The sequence below is a fragment of the Zootoca vivipara genome, chromosome 12 (assembly GCF_965207765.1).
Source record: "Zootoca vivipara chromosome 12, rZooViv2.hap1.1, whole genome shotgun sequence".
In the NCBI taxonomy this organism is placed as follows: domain Eukaryota; kingdom Metazoa; phylum Chordata; class Lepidosauria; order Squamata; family Lacertidae; genus Zootoca; species Zootoca vivipara.
Genome location: NC_142595.1, coordinates 49,455,482 through 49,474,014, shown reverse-complemented (window position 1 = coordinate 49,474,014; position 18,533 = coordinate 49,455,482). Strand labels below are relative to the sequence as shown.

Genomic DNA, 18,533 nt, shown 5'->3' with positions numbered 1-18,533 from the left:
AAAAAAAATCAATTTTTTTCTCTATACCCACTGATGATTCAGAGAAGCCCCACCCCCCTAGGCCCGATCTCAGGCTGCCCACAGAGGGAACCTTTGGTGCAAGGTCAAGGGCAGACAGGAGAGAAGGAGGCACTGTGATTTGGGCATCCTAGGGAAAGGGTTGAGCATCCTTCCTGTGAAGTCTTTATTTTGCGAAACTTGTTTCATAGGCACCATTCCAAAAGGCACATTAGCATCTTGACATGTTTATTAGCACAAAGCCACGTTAGAACTGTGCATTCCTGCAGGCAAAACAAGCAGATGAAGGAGCGGAAACAGATCAATCGAAATGAAAACTTTGTAACACTAGAATATTTTTTCCATCTTTCCATTTTTTCCAAGTTTTCCATCTTGCTTCTCCCCCTGCCTCTCCCCCACATCTCTGTAAGCAGACATGTGGAATTTTTTTAAAAGGACATCAAGGAATTAAGCCCACCCTAAAGAAAAATAAAAGCACGCCAAAATGTGAAGGCTGCAGGAAGGGGCAGAGAGTTTCAGGCATGTCAAACCTGCTGCCCTCCAGATGTTTTGGGCTACAATTCCCATCTTCCCCAACCACTGGTCCTGCTAGCTAGGGATCATGGGAGTTGTAGGCCAAAACATCTGGAGGGCCGCTCTGTGCCGGGCGGAATGTTGTGCTGACCCAGGAGACTTCTACATTTGCCTAAAAAGCGCCTAGCCCTCATGAAACAAAACTGGGAAATGTTTGAAGGAAATGTTCAGAACCAACCTGGGCTCGGCTTCCAGGAATCAAAGAGCACAGATTTCGTGGCCTGTACCACCTTTTGCAAAACCTTTCATTGATATCACCTACACCTGCTTTGACACCTGCACGGGCACCCCTGCAGCTCAACAACCACCCCCTTTTGCGAAATCCGCGAATTGCAAATTAAGCAGCTCTCAAGTCTTTTTTCCCCCAGACTGCAGATGTTTGGCTTCCTGCTCCAGCCTTCCAAGTCAGCAGTCATGAGGGAAGCCCTTTTCCGGCTTGTGAAAGGTGCGTGAGAGATGAAGTTATATGGAGACACTGTTCTGGGCTTCGGTAGGATTCATGTAGAGGTACCCGATGGGCAGTTCCTTGTTCCTGGCCTCGATTTCCTTCGAGATCTCGGCCAGGCGTTCCTGGAAGGCAGCGATAAGCTTCCTCGGTGCTTCCTCTGTGAAATGTTCCTCAGGGTAGTAGCCCAGGGGTCTCTGAGAGAAAAAATTGTGTACATATTACCAGGAACATGACAGGCAGGCCTTACCTGGACCCTTGGCTCAGCTAACACAGTATTGACCACACTGGTCCAAAAGAAAAAAGGGAGGCAACCTTTTTTTTCACTCAAGGGCCACACTGCCCCAAAGTTAGTCTGCCCAGGGCCACATATTGGCAGGGGGTGAAGCAAAGATAGGCATGTGGCTGCAACCTGCTCTGTTTTTGAAACAAAATTTTCCTTCTAGTATTACCTTAAAGGTAATTACCTTAAAATTAATTACCTTAAAAAGTAATTACCTTAAAAATTACCTTAGTATTACCTTAAAAATTCCTTCTAGTATTACCTTAAAGGTAAAGGGACCTCTGACCATTAAGTCCAGTCGTGACCAACTCTGGGGTTGCAACGCCCATCTTGCATTATTGGCTGAGGGAGCCGGCGTACAGCTTCCAGGTCATGTGGCCAGCATGACAAAGCCGCTTCTGGCGAACCAGAGCAGCACATGGAAACGCTGTTTACCTTCCCGCCAGAGCGGTCCCTATTTCTCTACTTGCACTTTGACGTGCTTTCGAACTGCTAGGTTGGCAGGAGCTGGGACCGAGCAACGGGAGCTTACCCCATCGCAGGGATTCGAACCGCCGACCTTCTGATCAGCAAGCCCTAGGCTCTGTGGTTTAACCCACAGCGCCACCCACGTTCAGGTATCTGAAGAAGTGTGCATGCACGCGAAAGCTCATACCAATGACAAACTTAGCTGGTCTCTAAGGTGCTACTGGAAGGAATTTTTTAATTTTGTTTTGATTACAGCAGACCAACACGGCTACCTACCTGTAACTGCTCTGTTTTTGTCACCCTGCTTCCTCTCAAGGGGTGTTCACACATTACATTCAACAAATGGGCACACAAACATGCGTGGAGACAGCTGACCTGTGTTCAGTCCACCATGTGAACGGGCTTTCTGTCATCCCCCTTTCTCTCTATATGTCACCCCCTTCAGTGCTGGATTTACGTAAAAGCTAAACGAGCTATAGCTTAGGGCCCCACTCTCTTGAGCCCCCCCAAAAAAAATTAAAGGGAAAAAACCCCTGGATGTACATTTCCAAAATATAAGATAAAAAAACAAAAATAAAATAAAACCTACATACAGAAATGGTGTTTCTTGTTTGCCAGAAGCGGATTAGTCATGCTGGCCACATGACCCGGAAGCTGTCTGCGGACAAACACCGGCTCCCTCGGTCTATAGAGCGAGATGAGTGTGCAACCCCAGGGTCGTCCATGACTGGACCTAATGGTCAGGGGTACCTTTCCCTTTACCTTTACATTCTACTATTTATAATTATTAGTACATGGTTTGCATCATATGTTTACACCTATTATTATTTCATGTTATACTTATAGCAAGTTTCAATCTAGAGACTAGGTTATGTGTCTTTGTAAAGTGTGTTTCTAAAGGAACTTTTGTTATTGCCAAATGCCAATGTGTTTGCACTATTAAGTTTGCTTTGAATAAAAAATCATTTTAAATTAGAGCTTAATCATTATTTCACTATTAATATACTTCTTAATTGTATTTCAGTTCAACAATTATTTTGATAAAATACATATTTTGTTATGTGTGAATGTCTTGAGATTCCTATTAGGTCCACAAATGACCATATAGCATATATTCAACACAAAAAACAGCGGCAATTTGTTGTTGACAAAGGACAGCTGGACATAGAAAGGGCCCCATTACCTTCAGTAGCTTAGGGCCTCATCAAGCCTAAATCTGGCCCTGCACCCCTTTAACATGACTTACTGGTGAGGAGATATAGCAAGGTCATGGCCACTGGGATAGGCGTTGTTGGATAATGTCCCTGCATTGCGGGGGGGTTGGACTGGGTTCCCTTCTAACTGTGAAATTCTGTGTAGCATTATACCAGGGGGAACATGGAACTGCCATGATAATTCCACTTCCAGCCCTGTGCGGCAATGCCTTAGCTCTAGCATGGAAGTCCCATTTCAAACATTGCTTATCTACGTCGGCCGTCTAATTTAGCTTTGCAGACTCTGATTCCTTTATTTAAAAACATTTAAGCACTGCATTTTATCTCTGCCGCTCCCTGCTTCTCCTTTCCCTTCGCTCTGCCCCCAGCACACTCACCAGGTCTCCCGGCTCGTAGCTCACGATGGAGAGCAGCGTCAGCAGAGCGCAGGAGGAGTTGACTTCGGGAAGCGTGGCCAAGATGCTCTCCAAAGTCGCGGAGCCCTTCACCTTGGGCGGGGGCTGGCGCAAGGTGGCCGGCGTGTTGGGCATCCAGGCGGCGAAATCAAACTGTTGCGCGGGGGGGGGGGAGAAATGGCACCGTCAAGGAGGTGGGAGAAAACAGGTAGAGTCCAGGCGAGAGCAGGTGGGAAACCCAATGATAAAAGAATCGGTGTGGGAATTTGTCGTGTGTCACAGGGACTGGTTGTGGGGGTGTTTTAGCCAGCCTGGTCTGGTTGTGGACCCATTTCTTCGGAGGGCAAAACGATGTCTCGGGCAGAATCTACTATATGTTTTGGGAAATGGTTGGTTGTTTTCTAAGGGTTCAACTGCTTCTCGAGATACGGTTGCCAACATACCTGCCAAGTTGCTGTCGGAGAAATAAGGGACCGGGCCGGAAGTAGCAGACCAGAAGTAGCGCTGCTGCCATTTTGGAACTGGGCGGAGCATGCTCAGAAGTGACTTTTGATGCTGCTTTGCCCAGTTCCAAAATGGCCGCCGCGCCAGAAGTAGCACTGCAGCCATTTTGGAACTGGGCAGAGCAGCATCAAAAGTCGCTTCTAAGCATCCTCCGCCCAGTTCCAAAATGGCCGCCGCGCCAGAATAAACCGGGGGAAAACAAAAAAAATTCCGTTTTTTCAGCTAGGAACAGCTGGAAAAATGGGGATTTCCCGGGGAATACGGGAGACTTGGCAGCTATGGTTGCCAACAGGGGCGTAGGAAGGGTGGGGGGGGTGCGGTCTCCCCCGGGTGCCACCCTGACAGGGTGTGTGTGACAAAATGGCGGGCGGCACTCACTGCGGGGCTTGCAGCGTGCATGAACCACGTGTCTCGGCACCCGCAGGCTCCACGCTGTCCGCCCACTGCCTCCCCCCAGCTGTAGGGCGGCCGAGGCCCCATGGCTTACCTTATCCCGTCCCTAAGGGCACTGTGTGCCCCACCCCGTCTCTATGGGCTACGCGCCCCACCCCATGGCACGCCGGGCCAGGTCCCCGAGAGCCTTCCTCCACCGTTGGTCACCCAACTTGGCATGAGGGTTTCCTGAGGTAGGAGCAGTGGTCTTCACTGATGTTTTGATGCTGGCTGCTGCCAATCAAGATGGTGGAGCGAAGCACGATTGTGGTGTGACTTCACCCATTTGTGAGGGGTTGGTCACCTTTTGAGATGTCATTTCCTAACTTTGCATGATGGCTACCGAGGTGGAGGTAGTGATCTCTTGGACCAAACCCAAAAATGACATTATCCATTTTAAAAAATCACATTTCCATACCTGCCAAGTTCCTCTCTGAAAAATAAGGGACCGGACCGAAAGTAGCATACCAGAAGTAGCATGGCGGCCATTTTGGAACTGGGCGGAGCATGCTCAGAAGTGACTTTTGATGCTGCTGTGACCAGTTCCAAAATGGCTGCCGCACCAGAAGTCGCGCTGCAGCCATTTTGGAACTGGGCAGAGCAGCATCAAAAGTCGCTTCTGAGCATGCTCTGCCCAGTTCCAAAATGGCCGCCGTGCCAGAATAAACTGGGAAAAAACAAAAAAAATCCATTTTTTCGGCTGGGGAGCTATGCATTTCCTTTTGGGGTTTGGGTGGGGTGGGGTGGGGGTTCTACAGATTCCCAGGCAGTGTTGGGTGCCCTCTGCTCATAGCTGCCAAGTCTCCTGTTACAAAATACAGGATCAGCAGCGCCGGAAGTCGCTTCTACGCACTTCCAGTGCCGCTCTGCCCATTTCCAAAATGTCCACAGCGCCAGAAACATACACAGAAGGAGCTCCCCCTGGCCGGTAAGAATTCCAGCGGATTTACAGGGGTTTTTAAAAATCCAGGCTGCCAGCGGGAAACGGCTTTAAAAACGGGGGTTTCCCGCGAAAAACAGGAGACTTGTCAGCTATGCCCCTGCTAACCTGAAATTATGTGGGGTTAGTAGAACCCCCCCCCCCAAAAAAGTCTAACATGCCGTGACAGGCATCCTCTTGCAGTTCCTTGAAATTTTGCCTCTCCCCCTTGCGGTGGACATACCACTGGGAAACAGACACAGTCCAATACGGAATTGGGTTTAAGGAAAGGGATGGGGAGAAAGAGGACTGGATGAGGCCACGTACCTGTCCGCTATTGACAGCCGCATGCCTTGCAGAGGAGCAGAAGATGACCATGGTGAGGAACTTGATGAGCTCAGCTCTGGTTTCCAAGGTGGAAGGAACACCTGTTGGGACGGACAGGAAGTTTAGCTTCCCCCCACTCTGCAACATGAAGTCGTGTCCTATAGGGATGGTGTGTGGGCAGTTCTGTTGATGGTTAGAGATGTGATGGAGCAGAGGGGATTGTGGGAGAGGAAAGGGGATGAAAGGGAGGGGAAGTTTGTAGGTGGTGATGCCTTCAAAGCAAAGCCCTGTAACTGTTTGGCAACTGTTATAAGAATTATAACAGGACCCAGGTTATAAGGGACCCAGGTGGCGCTGTGGGTTAAACCACAGAGCCTAGGGCTTGCTGATCAGAAGGTTGGCGGTTCGAATCCCTGCAACAGGGTGAGCTCCCGTTGCTCGGTCCCAGCTCCTGCCCACCTAGCAGTTCGAAAGCACATCCAAGTGCAAGTAGAGAAATAGGGACCGCTCTGGCGGGAAGGTAAACAGCGTTTCCATGTGCTGCTCTGGTTCGCCAGAAGCGGCTTTGTCATGCTGGCCACATGACCCGGAAGCTGTCTGAGGACAAACGCCGGCTCCCTTGGCCTATAGAGCGAGATGAGCGCCGCAACCCCAGAGTCGGACACGACTGGACCTGATGGTCAGGGGCCCCTTTACCTTTTATAAGAATTATAAGGTCTAAGATATAAAATAAATGTTCATAAATGTGCCAGGCAAGCACATGCATAAATATATAAACCATATGTCTGAAACAGTACAGGGGAAAAGTCCTAAAGCCATTCTGACTCTTCCAGTGACCTCAAATATTCCTCTGCAGTTTGGATGGAAAAGGGAAAAAACCTCCCCATTGTCACTGTGCTCACAAATCCTGCCTTAAGGGCACGTTTGGGTACGAATAGGGTGGCGCTGTGGTCTAAACCACAGAGCCTAGGGCTTGCCGATCAGAAGGTCGGCGGTTCGAATCCCCGCGACGGGGTGAGCTCCTGTTGCTCAGTCCCTGCTCCTGCCAACCTAGCAGTTCGAAAGCACGTCAAAGTGCAAGTAGATAAATAGGTACCGCTCCGGCGGGAAGGTAAACGGTGTTTCCGTGCGCTGCTCTGGTTCACCAGAAGCGGCTTAGTCATGCTGGCCACATGACCTGGAAGCTGTACGCCGGCTCCCTCAGCCAATAACGCGAGATGAGCGCCACAACCCCAGAGTCATCCGTGACTGGACTTAATGGTTAGGGGTCTCTTTACCTTTACCTAGGGTGTGCCTGTGACCTTGACTCAGGAATTAACTATTTATAATCACAAAAGAATGGCCAGGCTGTCCAGGTAAACCCATTAACAGGTTTCCTGCCAGACAGGATTCTGCTGTAGACCGCCCCTTCTGTCATGTATGTATGATGTTTTGGGGAGGGTGGTGGTCTTGGGCTACAGGGTGGGCAATTTCAAGAGTCTATATAAGGGCTTCCACACCATTGTTCAGGGTTCTCCTCCCTCCTGTGTGTGGGGAGTGAGGACCCTGTTGCAACAGTTTATTGAATCAAGATCAGGCTTACTAACTGCTTTGCTTTTCAATATTCTCTGGCTGGCCTCTGTTATTTTCTCCTACTGATAGAGAACCTAGGTAAGGACTCTCTACGGGCTCTCGGGTACCCCATTAAGGGAAAAGGAGCGGGCTTTTTCTTATAACAGCAACCACAAAGTTCCTTCTCCCCCTTCCTTCGCCAGGAAGACCTGGGGGAACAACTGGGGGGGTGCCCATGGCAATCACCCTTTGGGGCTTGCGAGGCACTTCCTGTTTCAGGCCCGGCTTCCTGGACCGTTGTCCTTTTCTTGCCCGGCAAAGGGACCATGAACTAGTTGGACACAGAGGCAACGGGGAGGAGGGTTACCTGATGCCGCCCTGCCCAGGAACGCTTCAGTGAAGATCTCGTGAACCCAGGCTTGCAGTTCGGGGTCGTCCTTCACAGATGCGTCAGATTTGTAGTAGAGACCGACGATTCCAGAGACAAACCTGGAAAGCGGAAGAATCAAGATATTCACAAACCTGCTCATGGAAGGAAATCGGCGAAAGCCTAATGGGAATTTGACACATGCTCTGATTCAACAGTAAAGAGTTGGTTTTCTTGGGGGACAAGCAGAAGTGTGGGCTGAGAAAAGCTCCACCTGTTGATTTTCTGTCTTTCATGTGCATTTTAGAGGCACTGGGACCATAGCTGCCAAGTACCCCGTTTTGCCCGGGAAACCCCTGTATTTTCTTACCGTTTCCCGCTCGTCTCCTGAATGGATTTATCTCCCGTAAATCCCCCGGATAGCAGCTCCTACCGGCGGCCATGTTTCTGGTGCCACTCTGCCCATTTCCAAAATGTCCGCAGCGCCAGAAGTCGCTTCTATGTCCGGAAGTGCGTAGAAGCGACTTCTGGCGCTGCGGACATTTTGGAAATGGGCAGAGCGGCGCCGGAAGTCACTTCTACGCACTTTTGGACATGCATAGAAGCGACTTCTGGCGCCGCGGCCATTTTGGAAATGGGCAGAGCGGCACCCGAAGTTGCTTCTACCCATGTCCGGAAGTCGCGTAGAAGCAACTTCCGGTGCTGCGCCGCTGCTGGTCCTGGATTTTTCAATCCGGAACTTGGCAGCTATGACTGGGACCCTGGCAGTAGGGGAAACAAGCGGCAACAGGGGCGCCCTAAGAGAGCGTCAGAAAATCTGAAAATTGTAGAGTTGGAATGGTTCACGAGGGTCCTCTAATCCAACCCCCTGCAATCCAGGAATCTTTCACCCAACGTGGGGCTTGTACCCACAATCCTGAGCTTAAGGGTCTCGTGCTCTACTGACTGAGCTTTTCCCTCACCCAGAGCACCTTCTCGCAAAAGTTTCTCCCAGACCATGTCAGGGAAAAAGCTTTAACAGAGATTCCTTTCAAATTGGCTGGAGGTCATGGCATTGTTTCAAGCCTAACACTTGCTCTCATCTTAATCATCACCCTTGATCCTTAATTAAGAGCAGATCTAATTTCCAGCTTTTGCTGAAGGCAATCACTTAAACTGAACTAGTCGAAACAAATCTAAAAAGGTGTGTGTTTGGGGGGGTGGGGAGAGGAATGTGATTTTAATACCTAATTTGCTTTCCACAATTAACTACTTCCTTTCCCTTCTCAGAGAACGAGGCCACCTGTCATTTCCCTCCTTTTCAGTGTTTATTTGGGGGGCAAAGCTAGTGGACAGATTGCTTAGGGAAATCAGACCCAGAAAAACCTTAACCGTGCAATTTTTCTCTGATATTCTCCTTGCTTCTGCTGCTTCCGAACCTACCTTCCTCATTTTGCTACATTAGGAAGAACATCCTGCTTGTAAGAGCCATCGGCACAGGTCAACTCTGTGTCCAAGACAGCTGTTTATCAGCTCCATCTGGTACGCAGGCTGAGTCCCTACCTGCCCACTGACTGTCTCTCCAGAGTGGTGCATGCTCTAGTTATCTCTCGCTTGGACTACTGCAATGCGCTCTACGTGGGGCTACCTTTGAAGGTGACCCGGAAACTACAACTAATCCAGAATGCGGCAGCTAGACTGGTGACTGGGAGCGGCCGCCGAGACCACATAACACCGGTCCTGAAAGACCTACATTGGCTCCCAGTACGTTTCCGAGCACAATTCAAAGTGTTGGTGTTGACCTTTAAAGCCCTAAACGGCCTCGGTCCGGTATACCTGAAGGAGCGTCTCCACCCCCATCGTTCTGCCCGGACACAGGTCCAGCTCCGAGGGCCTTCTGGCGGTTCCCTCACTACGAGAAGCCAAGTTACAGGGAACCAGGCAGAGGGCCTTCTCGGTAGTGGCACCCACCCTGTGGAATGCCCTCCCACTAGAGGTCAAAGAGAACAACAATTACCAGACCTTTAGAAGGCATCTCAAGGCAGCCCTGTTTAGGGAAGCTTTTAATGTTTGATGGATTTCTGTATTTTAATGTTTGATGGATTTCTGTATTTTAGAATTTCTGTTTTGTTGGAAGCCGCCCAGAGTGGCTGGGGAAACCCGGCCAGATGGGCGGGGTATAAATAATAAATTATTATTATTATTATTATTATTATCGGACAGTGGAACAGATTCCCTCAGAAGGTGGTGGATTCTCCCTCGCTGGAGGTTTTTAAACAGTGGTTGGGTGGCCACCTGTCAGGGATTCTCGGTTGTGAATCCTGCTTTGCAGGGGGTTGGCCTAGATGACCCTTGGGGTCCCTTCCAACTCTGCGATTCTATGATTTCCAACGTGCAAGACCCCGTGTGGCCAGAAACGGTCTCAACTCTGGCAGCCTAGATTCTTCTGGTTTTGGAAGAGCGGCAAGAATATTTACTTCCACACTTCAGGCATACCCAACCAGCCCCTTCTGTACCCAGATCCCAGGCCCCAATCCGCAAAGGCTCACGTCTCTATAGCCTTCCAAATCTTCATCCCATCATCCCTGTAGTAGTAATTGGGCAAGGACGCGACTCCTCTTTCTTGCAGGTCATCTGGGAGGCAGAGGGAGCTGTAGCTAGAGGCCTCCACGCCTTTGGCTAGCAGTTTTATCATCCCGTCCCGTCCCGTCGCCGTTGCCTGCAGACCAACAGGGGGAAATGCAAGGATCACAAAGGCAGATTCCCTCTGGGGAATTGTACAGAAATTTATTTATGCATGCTACAACAGCAGCGAGAATGGTACTTGCCCCAAAGTGGAAAGAAAGAAGCAGAAGTCCCAGGAAAGGAAGAACGGATACAAAAACTTATGGAATGTGCAGGGAAATGGCAGAAGTTACCGGAAGAATAAGAAATCAAGATAACGAACTTTTCTATACAGTGGTACCTCGGTTTATGAACACAATTGGTTCCGGAAGTCTGTTCATAAACTGAAGCATTCATAAACTGAAGCGAACTTTCCCATTGAAAGTAATGGAAAGTGGATTAATCCGTTCCAGACGGTCCGCGGAGTACTTAAACTTCAGTTCATAAACTGAAACATGGGTGTAATTGCTTCCGGAAGTCTGTTCATCAACTGAAGCATTCATAAACTGAAGCGAACTTTCCCATTAAAAGTAATGGAAAGTGAATTAATCCGTTCCAGATGGGTCCGCGGCGTTCATAAACCGAAAATTCATAAACCGAGGTGTTCACTGTATATATAAAAGAATGGAAATGGTTTATTGAATATTTCCCAGTACGTTTCCGAGCATGATTCAAAGTGTTGGTGCTGACCTTTCAAGCCCTAAATGGCCTCGGTCCAGAATACCTGAAGGAGCGTCTCCACCTCCATCATTCTGCCCAGACACTGAGGTCCAGCACCGAGGGCCTTCTGGCGGTTCCCTCGTTGCGAGAAGCCAAGTTACAGGGAACCAGGCAGAGGGCCTTCTCGGTGGTGGCGCCTGCCCTGTGGAACGCCCTCTCAACAGATGTCAAAGAGGAAAACAACTACCAGACTTTTAGAAGACATCTGAAGGCAGCCTTGTTTAGGGAAGCTTTTAATGTTTAATAACTTATTGTATTTTAATATATTCTGTTGGAAGCCGCCCAGAGTGGCTGGAGAAACCCAGCCAGATGGGTGGGGTATAAATAATAAATTATTATTATTATTATTATTATTATTATTATTATTATTATTATTATTATTATTATTATTTACAGATAAATTGCAAACAGATAAAAACATTGGCAGGATTATTGTAATAACCTGCAGTTTCATAAGAGTTTATGTTTCAAGTAGTAGACAAATTAAAGGAGCAAATTAAATGAATTTGGATATGCAGAAGATTATTTTAAAAAATAAATTTAAGGAACCGCAGAAAGAGGGGGGAGGAAGTCAAACTTTGAAACGTTAAATTGATTGCGAAGCTAATGAAATGTATAAATTTGAAAAGTATACCGTAAATGAAAAACTAAAACTAAAATAAAATACAAAGTCAGATTCCCCCTAACTGGAAGCAGTCCCTCAGCTGTCCCTCAACTGCCATGGCGCACAGACATCATTTTGGACACAAACCCACGCTGACGCATTAAGGGGTCTCAGCCCAGCTCCAGCCGCCCACCTCAGCCCAGGCCCCAACTTATGGGTGTGCGTGTTTTTGGCCGCTGGCTAGACACCTGATGTGGGACCGGGACCCAGGGCTTTCTCCTCCTGTTGCAAACCTCTCTTACCTGATCAAATACCCCTCCTGGTTGGATAAGACTGGTACGGGCAAGGGTGTTGATGTGCAGAGTATAACGGGTGTGGGGTATCAGGAGCTGTGAGAAAGAGAGAAGGAGAAGAAACACAGGTTTAAGACTCGAAGGGAAGTGTCTCCTGACTCACACTCAAATGCAAACATTTCAGGTTCTCATGATTTTTTAAGATAAGATATCTTTATTGTCATTGTCCCCTTGCGGGAACAACGAAATTTTGCCATATTTCTGCCATTTTCTGCTAGGTTATGCATCTGTTCCAATTCACACCCAAATCAAAGAATCATAGAGTTGTAAGGGACCCCTAAGAGTCATCTAGTCCACCCCCTGCAAAGCAGGAATCTCAACTAAAGCATTTATGGCAGAGGGCCACCTGGCCTCTGCTTAAAAACCTCCAAGGAAGGAGAGTCCACCACCTCCTGAGGGAGTCCGTTCCACTGTCAAAGTTCTTCCTGATGTTTAGTCGGAATCTCCTTTCTTGTAACACTAGTAAGGCATCAGGTTGTTCAGATGTTAGCAGCCCCCCATCACAGAGTGCGCCCCAATGTCTGGCCACCCGCTGGGAGACGTTCCCCTCAAGACCCCTTACCTTGTACAGAGGGTGGCACATTGGCAGCTGGCGAAGGGTGGCCATACTGTAGACCTCACAATGGAAGTGCGCTTCGAGGAGGTGGGTGTTGACCTCGTGGACGTGGAAGTTGGACATTCTCACCCAGATCTTGGCAAGCGTCCAGTCCCACTTGGAGTCAGTGGGCAAGAAAATGGGGTTCTCCGGGCCGGGGGTCTGTTTAAGCTACCGGGAAAGAACCAATGAGAGGAGATCAGAAAGGATGTTGTCCTGTTTTATAGACACCTGCAAGGCTGGGAACTGTCCGCGGAGGACAGCAAGCGGCAGGAGGAATGATAGAATCGTAACGCTGGAAGGGACCCCAGGGGTCATCTAGTCCAACCCACTGCAATGCAGGAATCGAAGACGCCAACAGCTCCATGGGGGAGCAGAGGGCTTACCTAGGGGGGAGGCTGGGTAATCAAAGAATGAATTTTTGCATCATTGTTACATGATTTAAAACTGCCTTATTTTCTGTACTGTCAGGGTTAGGCTGTTATTTGGGGTGTAGCCGCTGTATGCCTGAAGGAGCGCCTCCACCCCATTGTTCAGCCCAGATGCTGAGGTCCAGCTCCGAGGGCCTTCTGGCAGTTCCCTCACTGTGAGAAATGAGGTTACAGGAACCAGGCAGAGGGCCTTCTCGGTGGTGGCGCCCAGCCTGTGGAACGCCGTCCCATCAGATGTCAAGGAAATAAACAACTATCTGACGTTTAGAAGACATCTGAAGGCAGCCCTGTTTAGGGATGTTTTTAATGTCTGGTGTTTTTAATTGTGTTTTTAATACCCGTCCAGATGGGCAGGGTATAAATAAAAATATTTATTATTATTATTATTATTATTATTAGCCACAGGTGAGAGCAGAGTGCAGCGTGGGGACCAGAGCTGGACAAAATACCCCAGAAGGAGCACCATATGTCCCCAGCAAGAGGTACCGCCCCTCCCGACACCCCATAACTGGACCCCTTCCTCTGCCCCAGCTGCCACAAAACATGTCTCTCCCGCATCGATCTCCACAGCCACAGCAGGCACCGTAACTCCCCAACAGTTTGACTTCACCCCCAAAATCGCACTCCTCCATTGTCTCCCGAGACAGACGGGTGCCAGCAAATCCTCCGGGTTAGACCTGTCTAGCTCGAAGGACGTAAAAGCACGGTGTAAACTCAGAACCAGTGTCTGGGCTGGCTTCCAACTTCTAGCCGGGGTGCCCCAGGGGTGATCTGGTGGAGAGGGGCGGGAGTCAGCCCCCTGCTGCAAGGACGTTTGCAATGCTTCCGGTCCCACGCAGATAGCTTTTGGGTCAGGATGCAACAAGCAAGAAGCCTGCTGTTACCTGAATGGCTAATGGCATCATCTGCCCTTTGGGGTTGAGGTGCAGCAGGCAGAGGGGGGCTGCCAGATACTGACGCTTCCCGTTCAGTTTGCAGGTGGGGATGCCCTCAAGGATCTTGTAGTCGGTGATGAAGATGTTTCCTTTCTGTGGGAGAGGGGGAGAAAGAAATGGACCGGGGCGAGCGAGACGCAATGAATCAATCCTACAGCTATCTGTTACAGTGAAAATATTCATGTTGCATTTCCCCCCACTAACCGTAGGCAGAATCATAGAATTGGGAGGGACCCTGATGGTCATCTAGTCCAACCCCCAGCAATGCAGAAATCTTTTTGCCCAGCGTGGGTATATACCTGTATTCTTTCGTTTATAAGACGCCCCCATGTATAAGACCCCCACCTATTTTTGGGGACGGAGATTTAAGAAAATGGGGGGAGATGTATCTATGTATAAGACACCCCCTAAGTTTTGACATTATTTTAAAGGGGGGAAACCTAGTCTTATACACGAAAAAAAATACAGTACGGTAGTACCTCGGGTTACGAACGCGATCCGTTCCGGGTCGCAGTTCGTAACCCGAAAAGGTCGCAAACTGAGCGCCGCTTCTGCGCATACGCAAAGCGTGATTTTCGCGCTTTACGCATGCGCAAAGCGCGCGCACCGCTTCTGGGTTTACGAACACCGTTCGTAACCCGAACTGTTCGCAACCCGAGCAGTTCGTAAACCGAGGTACGACTGTATATATAATTTTTATTAATTTTTCTGTTTTACAATTTAGAATACTCATTGAAACATCCTTAAAATATCAATGACTTCCCTTCTTCTCTTTCCACAGTTCATTTTGCATATCATAAAGGTAAAGGGGCCCCTGACCATCAGGTCCAGTCGTGTCCGACTCTGGGGTTGCGGCGCTCATCTCGCTCTATAGGCCGAGGGAGCCGGTGTTTGTCCGCAGACAGCTTCCGGGTCATGTGGCCAGCATGACAAAGCTGCTTCTGGCGAACCAGAGCAGCGCACGGAAACGCCGTTTACCTTCCCGCCGGAGCGGTCCCTATTTATCTACTTGCACTTTGATGTGCTTTCAAACTGCTAGGTGGGCAGGAGCTGGGACCGAGCAACGGGAGCTCACCCCGTTGCAGGGATTCGAACCGCCGACCTTCTGATCAGCAAGCCCTTGACTCTGTGGTTTAACCCACAGCGCCACCTGGGTCCCCATATCATAAATCCTTGCATATTTTAAAAAAACTAAACGGTTCAGTATTCCATTATTACATCCATCGAAACTTATTTACACTATTGAATTTATCTTAATGCTGCCAACGTTTTCAAGTGGACACATTTCCCCCCATGTATTCAATAAACGTTTTCCAATGTTCTTCTTGTTCTCTTATTCTATATGTAAAGTCAGCAAGCTGCGCATATTTCATTGGCTTAAGTTGCCATTCTTCTTTAGTTGGGACCTCACTCATTTTCCAATTTGGGGCTAACAAAACACGGGCCGCAGTAGTGGCACACATAAATAAGCTTTTTTGACACCTGGGAATTTCCGTCTGAATGATCCCCAACAGAAAGGACTCTGGTTGTACTTTTAAACATTTTTTTCAATTCATTATGGATTTCCACCCCCAATACTCTTTTACCCTTTTACAGGTCTACGACATATGAAAGAACGTTCTGCCCAGGGCCGTCCCTAGGCCCGGTCTGGGTGGCGCAAGGCGCCAGGGCGCCTGGCCATCAGAGGCACGGAAGGGGCGGCGAACGCTGGTGTCTGCCTCCGTGCGCCTCTGCTGATGAGCGGCTTCAGGCCGCTCCCTAGAGGCGCGCGGGGAGCGCTGGCCTGGGACCGCCTGAACAGCTGAGAGGCACGGTGCGGCGGCCCCAGGCGCGCACTCCCTGCGCGCTTCCAGAGCTTCACACGGGGAGCGCGAGCCTGGGGCCTCCTCCTCCGCGCCTCTCAGTTTTTGAGCGGCTTCAGGCTGCTCTCCGGAGGCGCGCAGGGAGCGTGAGCCTGGGGCTGCCTCCTCTACGCCTCTCAGCTCCCCGCCTGCCCGCCTCACTCACGGGGGGCGCCGGAGGGATCTTGGCACCAGGGCGCGAGATATGGTTAAGACGGCCCTGTTTCTGCCCAGCATGGGTCTTGAACCCATGACCCAGAGATTATGAGTCTTATGCTCTACCAACTGAGCTACTTTGCTGTGGTCACCATTATTCCTGCCTTACACCAGGGAAAACTGAGCCCGAAAGGCTTGCTCAAGGCCGCACAGCGAAAAGGCAGGACTTGAATGCAGCTCTCCCAGATCCAAGGTTCCACCCACCGTTTTGCAGGGGGCAGGTAGTCTCTTGTGACGATCAAACACGAGTGTCAAGTTTACCTTCAGCTCCTCCTGGAGGCTAGTTGATTTCCCCAGGCTTCCAGCCACCATCTCTGGGGTCACCGGGAAGTTATCGGGGATGACGGGGCATTTCTTGATCACCACCGGATTCACACCGTTCAGATACTGGTAGCCAAAAAAATCGTCATCCATCCAGTGCTCTGTGACGTACTCTGAGGCAGAGAAAGAAGTATTGATTATTGATTATTTAATTTGTATACTGCTTAACATATTTTTTTTAAAAAATCTTATTATTATTATTATTATTATTATATAAATAATAATAATAGCAGATTAGACAGCTTTAAGGGATTGGACAATTCAGGGAGGAGGGGGGTCTGCCAATGGCTATTAGTCATTATGGCTAAATAGAACCTCCCTCTTTAGAGGCAGTCTACCTTTCAATAACACCTTCTGGGAAACAAAAGCAGGAGAGGGGCTATTAACTCATCATACCTGCCAAGATCCGGACGTAAAGATCCGGGATCGGCAGCGCACGCATGACCGGAAGTTGCGTGACGCAACTTCCGGTGGCGCTTCGCCCTTCTATGGGCACCAGAAAATGGCGGCGCCAGCGCCGAAAGTCGCTTCCGCGCATGACCGGAAACACGTAAAAGCGACTTCCAGCGCCGGCGCCACCATTTTCTAATGCCCATAGAAGGGCAAAGCGCAACCGGAAGTCGCGTCACACAACTTCCGGTCATGCGCGGAAGCGACTTCCGGCGCCGGCGCCGCCATTTTCTGGTGCCCATAGAAGGGCAAAGCGGCACCAGAAAAATGGCCGCCGGGCCGAAGCCGATTTAAGGGACAATACCGGGATTTTAACCTAAACGGGAGACCGCCGGGAAACGGTAAGAAAAAAGGGGTTTCCCCGGCGGATACAGGATACTTGGCAGCTATGTAACTCATGCCACTTGCCAGGGGACTTCTAAGAAGAAGCCACTATGGGCACAGGATGAGGGCATAGCTAGGCCTTTGGCCTGATCTACCAGGCCTCTTTATGCAATCTCAGCTCTGTTCCTTTTTTATCTATTTAAAGGAATGTATGTGCAAGGTGTGACCGGAAAGTTCGGTGAACGGTCACAGAAACCGGAGAGCGAGAAATATTCGAAGATACAACCGGCATCGGAAACCCACGAAATGCTCACAATTGTGCACGGAGATGAAGCTGTAACTCGAAAGACAATGTATTTTAAGCGTTTCCCTGAAGGGCGGCAAATGTCGACAGAGTTTGTGACTTATTGATGCGGGATCGGTGTTTGTGCGCCCGAATGATGGCGGAAGAATTGCATATTCCGCGTGAAATCGTTCCTGAGGTTACCGAGTTGTCCCACCCTCCATATTCTCCCAATCTGGCCCCACCGGATTTCTTTCTTTTTCCAAAACTGAAATGTGCACTGAAAGGGCAGAGATTTCCCAACATTTCCACACGTCCAAGCGGCTGTGATGAGGGAACTGAAAGCACTACGAAAAGAGGACTTCTCCAGAAGTTTCCGCCAGTTCTACGAACGTTGTCAATGGAGCATTGTATCAGAGGGGGATACTTTGAAGGCCTGTAAGGTTGTAGACTGGTACCTTGGTTTTCAAACAGCTTAGTTCACGAACAACGTGGAACCCGAACGCTGGAAAACCGGAAGTAGGTGTTTTTCAACCTTTTTCGGAAGCCGAACATGCTCCGTTTTGCATCCCCCTGTGTTTCCTGTTGCGCTGCTAATTTGCGCCCCCCCATTGTACTGTAATTCAAGCCTTCAATTTCCTATTGCAGTGTTCTAAGGAGATATTTAGGGACCCAGGTGGCGCTGTGGGTTAAACCACTGAGCCTAGGGCTTGCTGATCAGAAGGTCGGCGGTTTGAATCCCTGTGACGGGGTGAGCTCCCGTTGCTCGGTCCCAGCTCCTGCCAACCTAGCAGTTCGAAAGCACATCAAAATGCAAGTAGATAAATAGGAAACGCTATAGCGGGAAGGTAAACGGCGTTTCCATCGGCTGCTCTGGTTTGCCAGAAGCGGCTTTGTCATGCTGGCCACATGACCTGGAAGCTATACGCCGGCTCCCTCGGCCAATAATGCGAGATGAGCGCGCAACCCCAGAGTCGGTCACGACTGGACCTAATGGTCAGGGGTCCCTTTACCTTTACCTTTAAGGAGATATTTGGACCTTATATTTGGTGCTTTTGTTTTCTCTATTTATTTTGCGGGGTTTTTTGTTTGTTTTGAGGCTTTTTCAGTTAATTTGTTTTTGTGACTCTGTGGATCCCAGTTCAGCTACTGATTGATTGGATTGATTGATTGATTGATTGTGTGGCTGCAGAAATGGATAAAAGCCCCCCCCCCCATCCAAACAATAACTATAATCAGGGCAGGTAAGAATTTTTTAAAAAGTTTAATTTTTATTATCTACAATACTGTCTTATTTATTTTATAGTACTGTACAGTACAT

General features: G+C 49.3%; 1 protein-coding gene across 1 annotated transcript in view; it reads right to left on the bottom strand.

Annotated features, from left to right (window-relative positions):
- Positions 1-225: 225 nt before the first annotated feature.
- Positions 226-18,533, bottom strand: part of LOC118094999 (hydroperoxide isomerase ALOXE3) — a 36,931-nt gene continuing 18,623 nt past the window's right edge. Inside the window, exons 6-14 of the mRNA XM_035135837.3 lie at positions 16,096-16,268; positions 13,727-13,870; positions 12,379-12,582; positions 11,766-11,852; positions 10,025-10,194; positions 7,497-7,618; positions 5,579-5,679; positions 3,379-3,549; positions 226-1,233 (exon numbers count right to left, since the gene is read on the bottom strand). Coding sequence (XP_034991728.3) covers positions 1,054-1,233; positions 3,379-3,549; positions 5,579-5,679; positions 7,497-7,618; positions 10,025-10,194; positions 11,766-11,852; positions 12,379-12,582; positions 13,727-13,870; positions 16,096-16,268 — 1,352 coding nt within the window. The 3' untranslated portion in view covers positions 226-1,053. The remainder of the gene's footprint in view (positions 1,234-3,378; positions 3,550-5,578; positions 5,680-7,496; positions 7,619-10,024; positions 10,195-11,765; positions 11,853-12,378; positions 12,583-13,726; positions 13,871-16,095; positions 16,269-18,533) is intronic.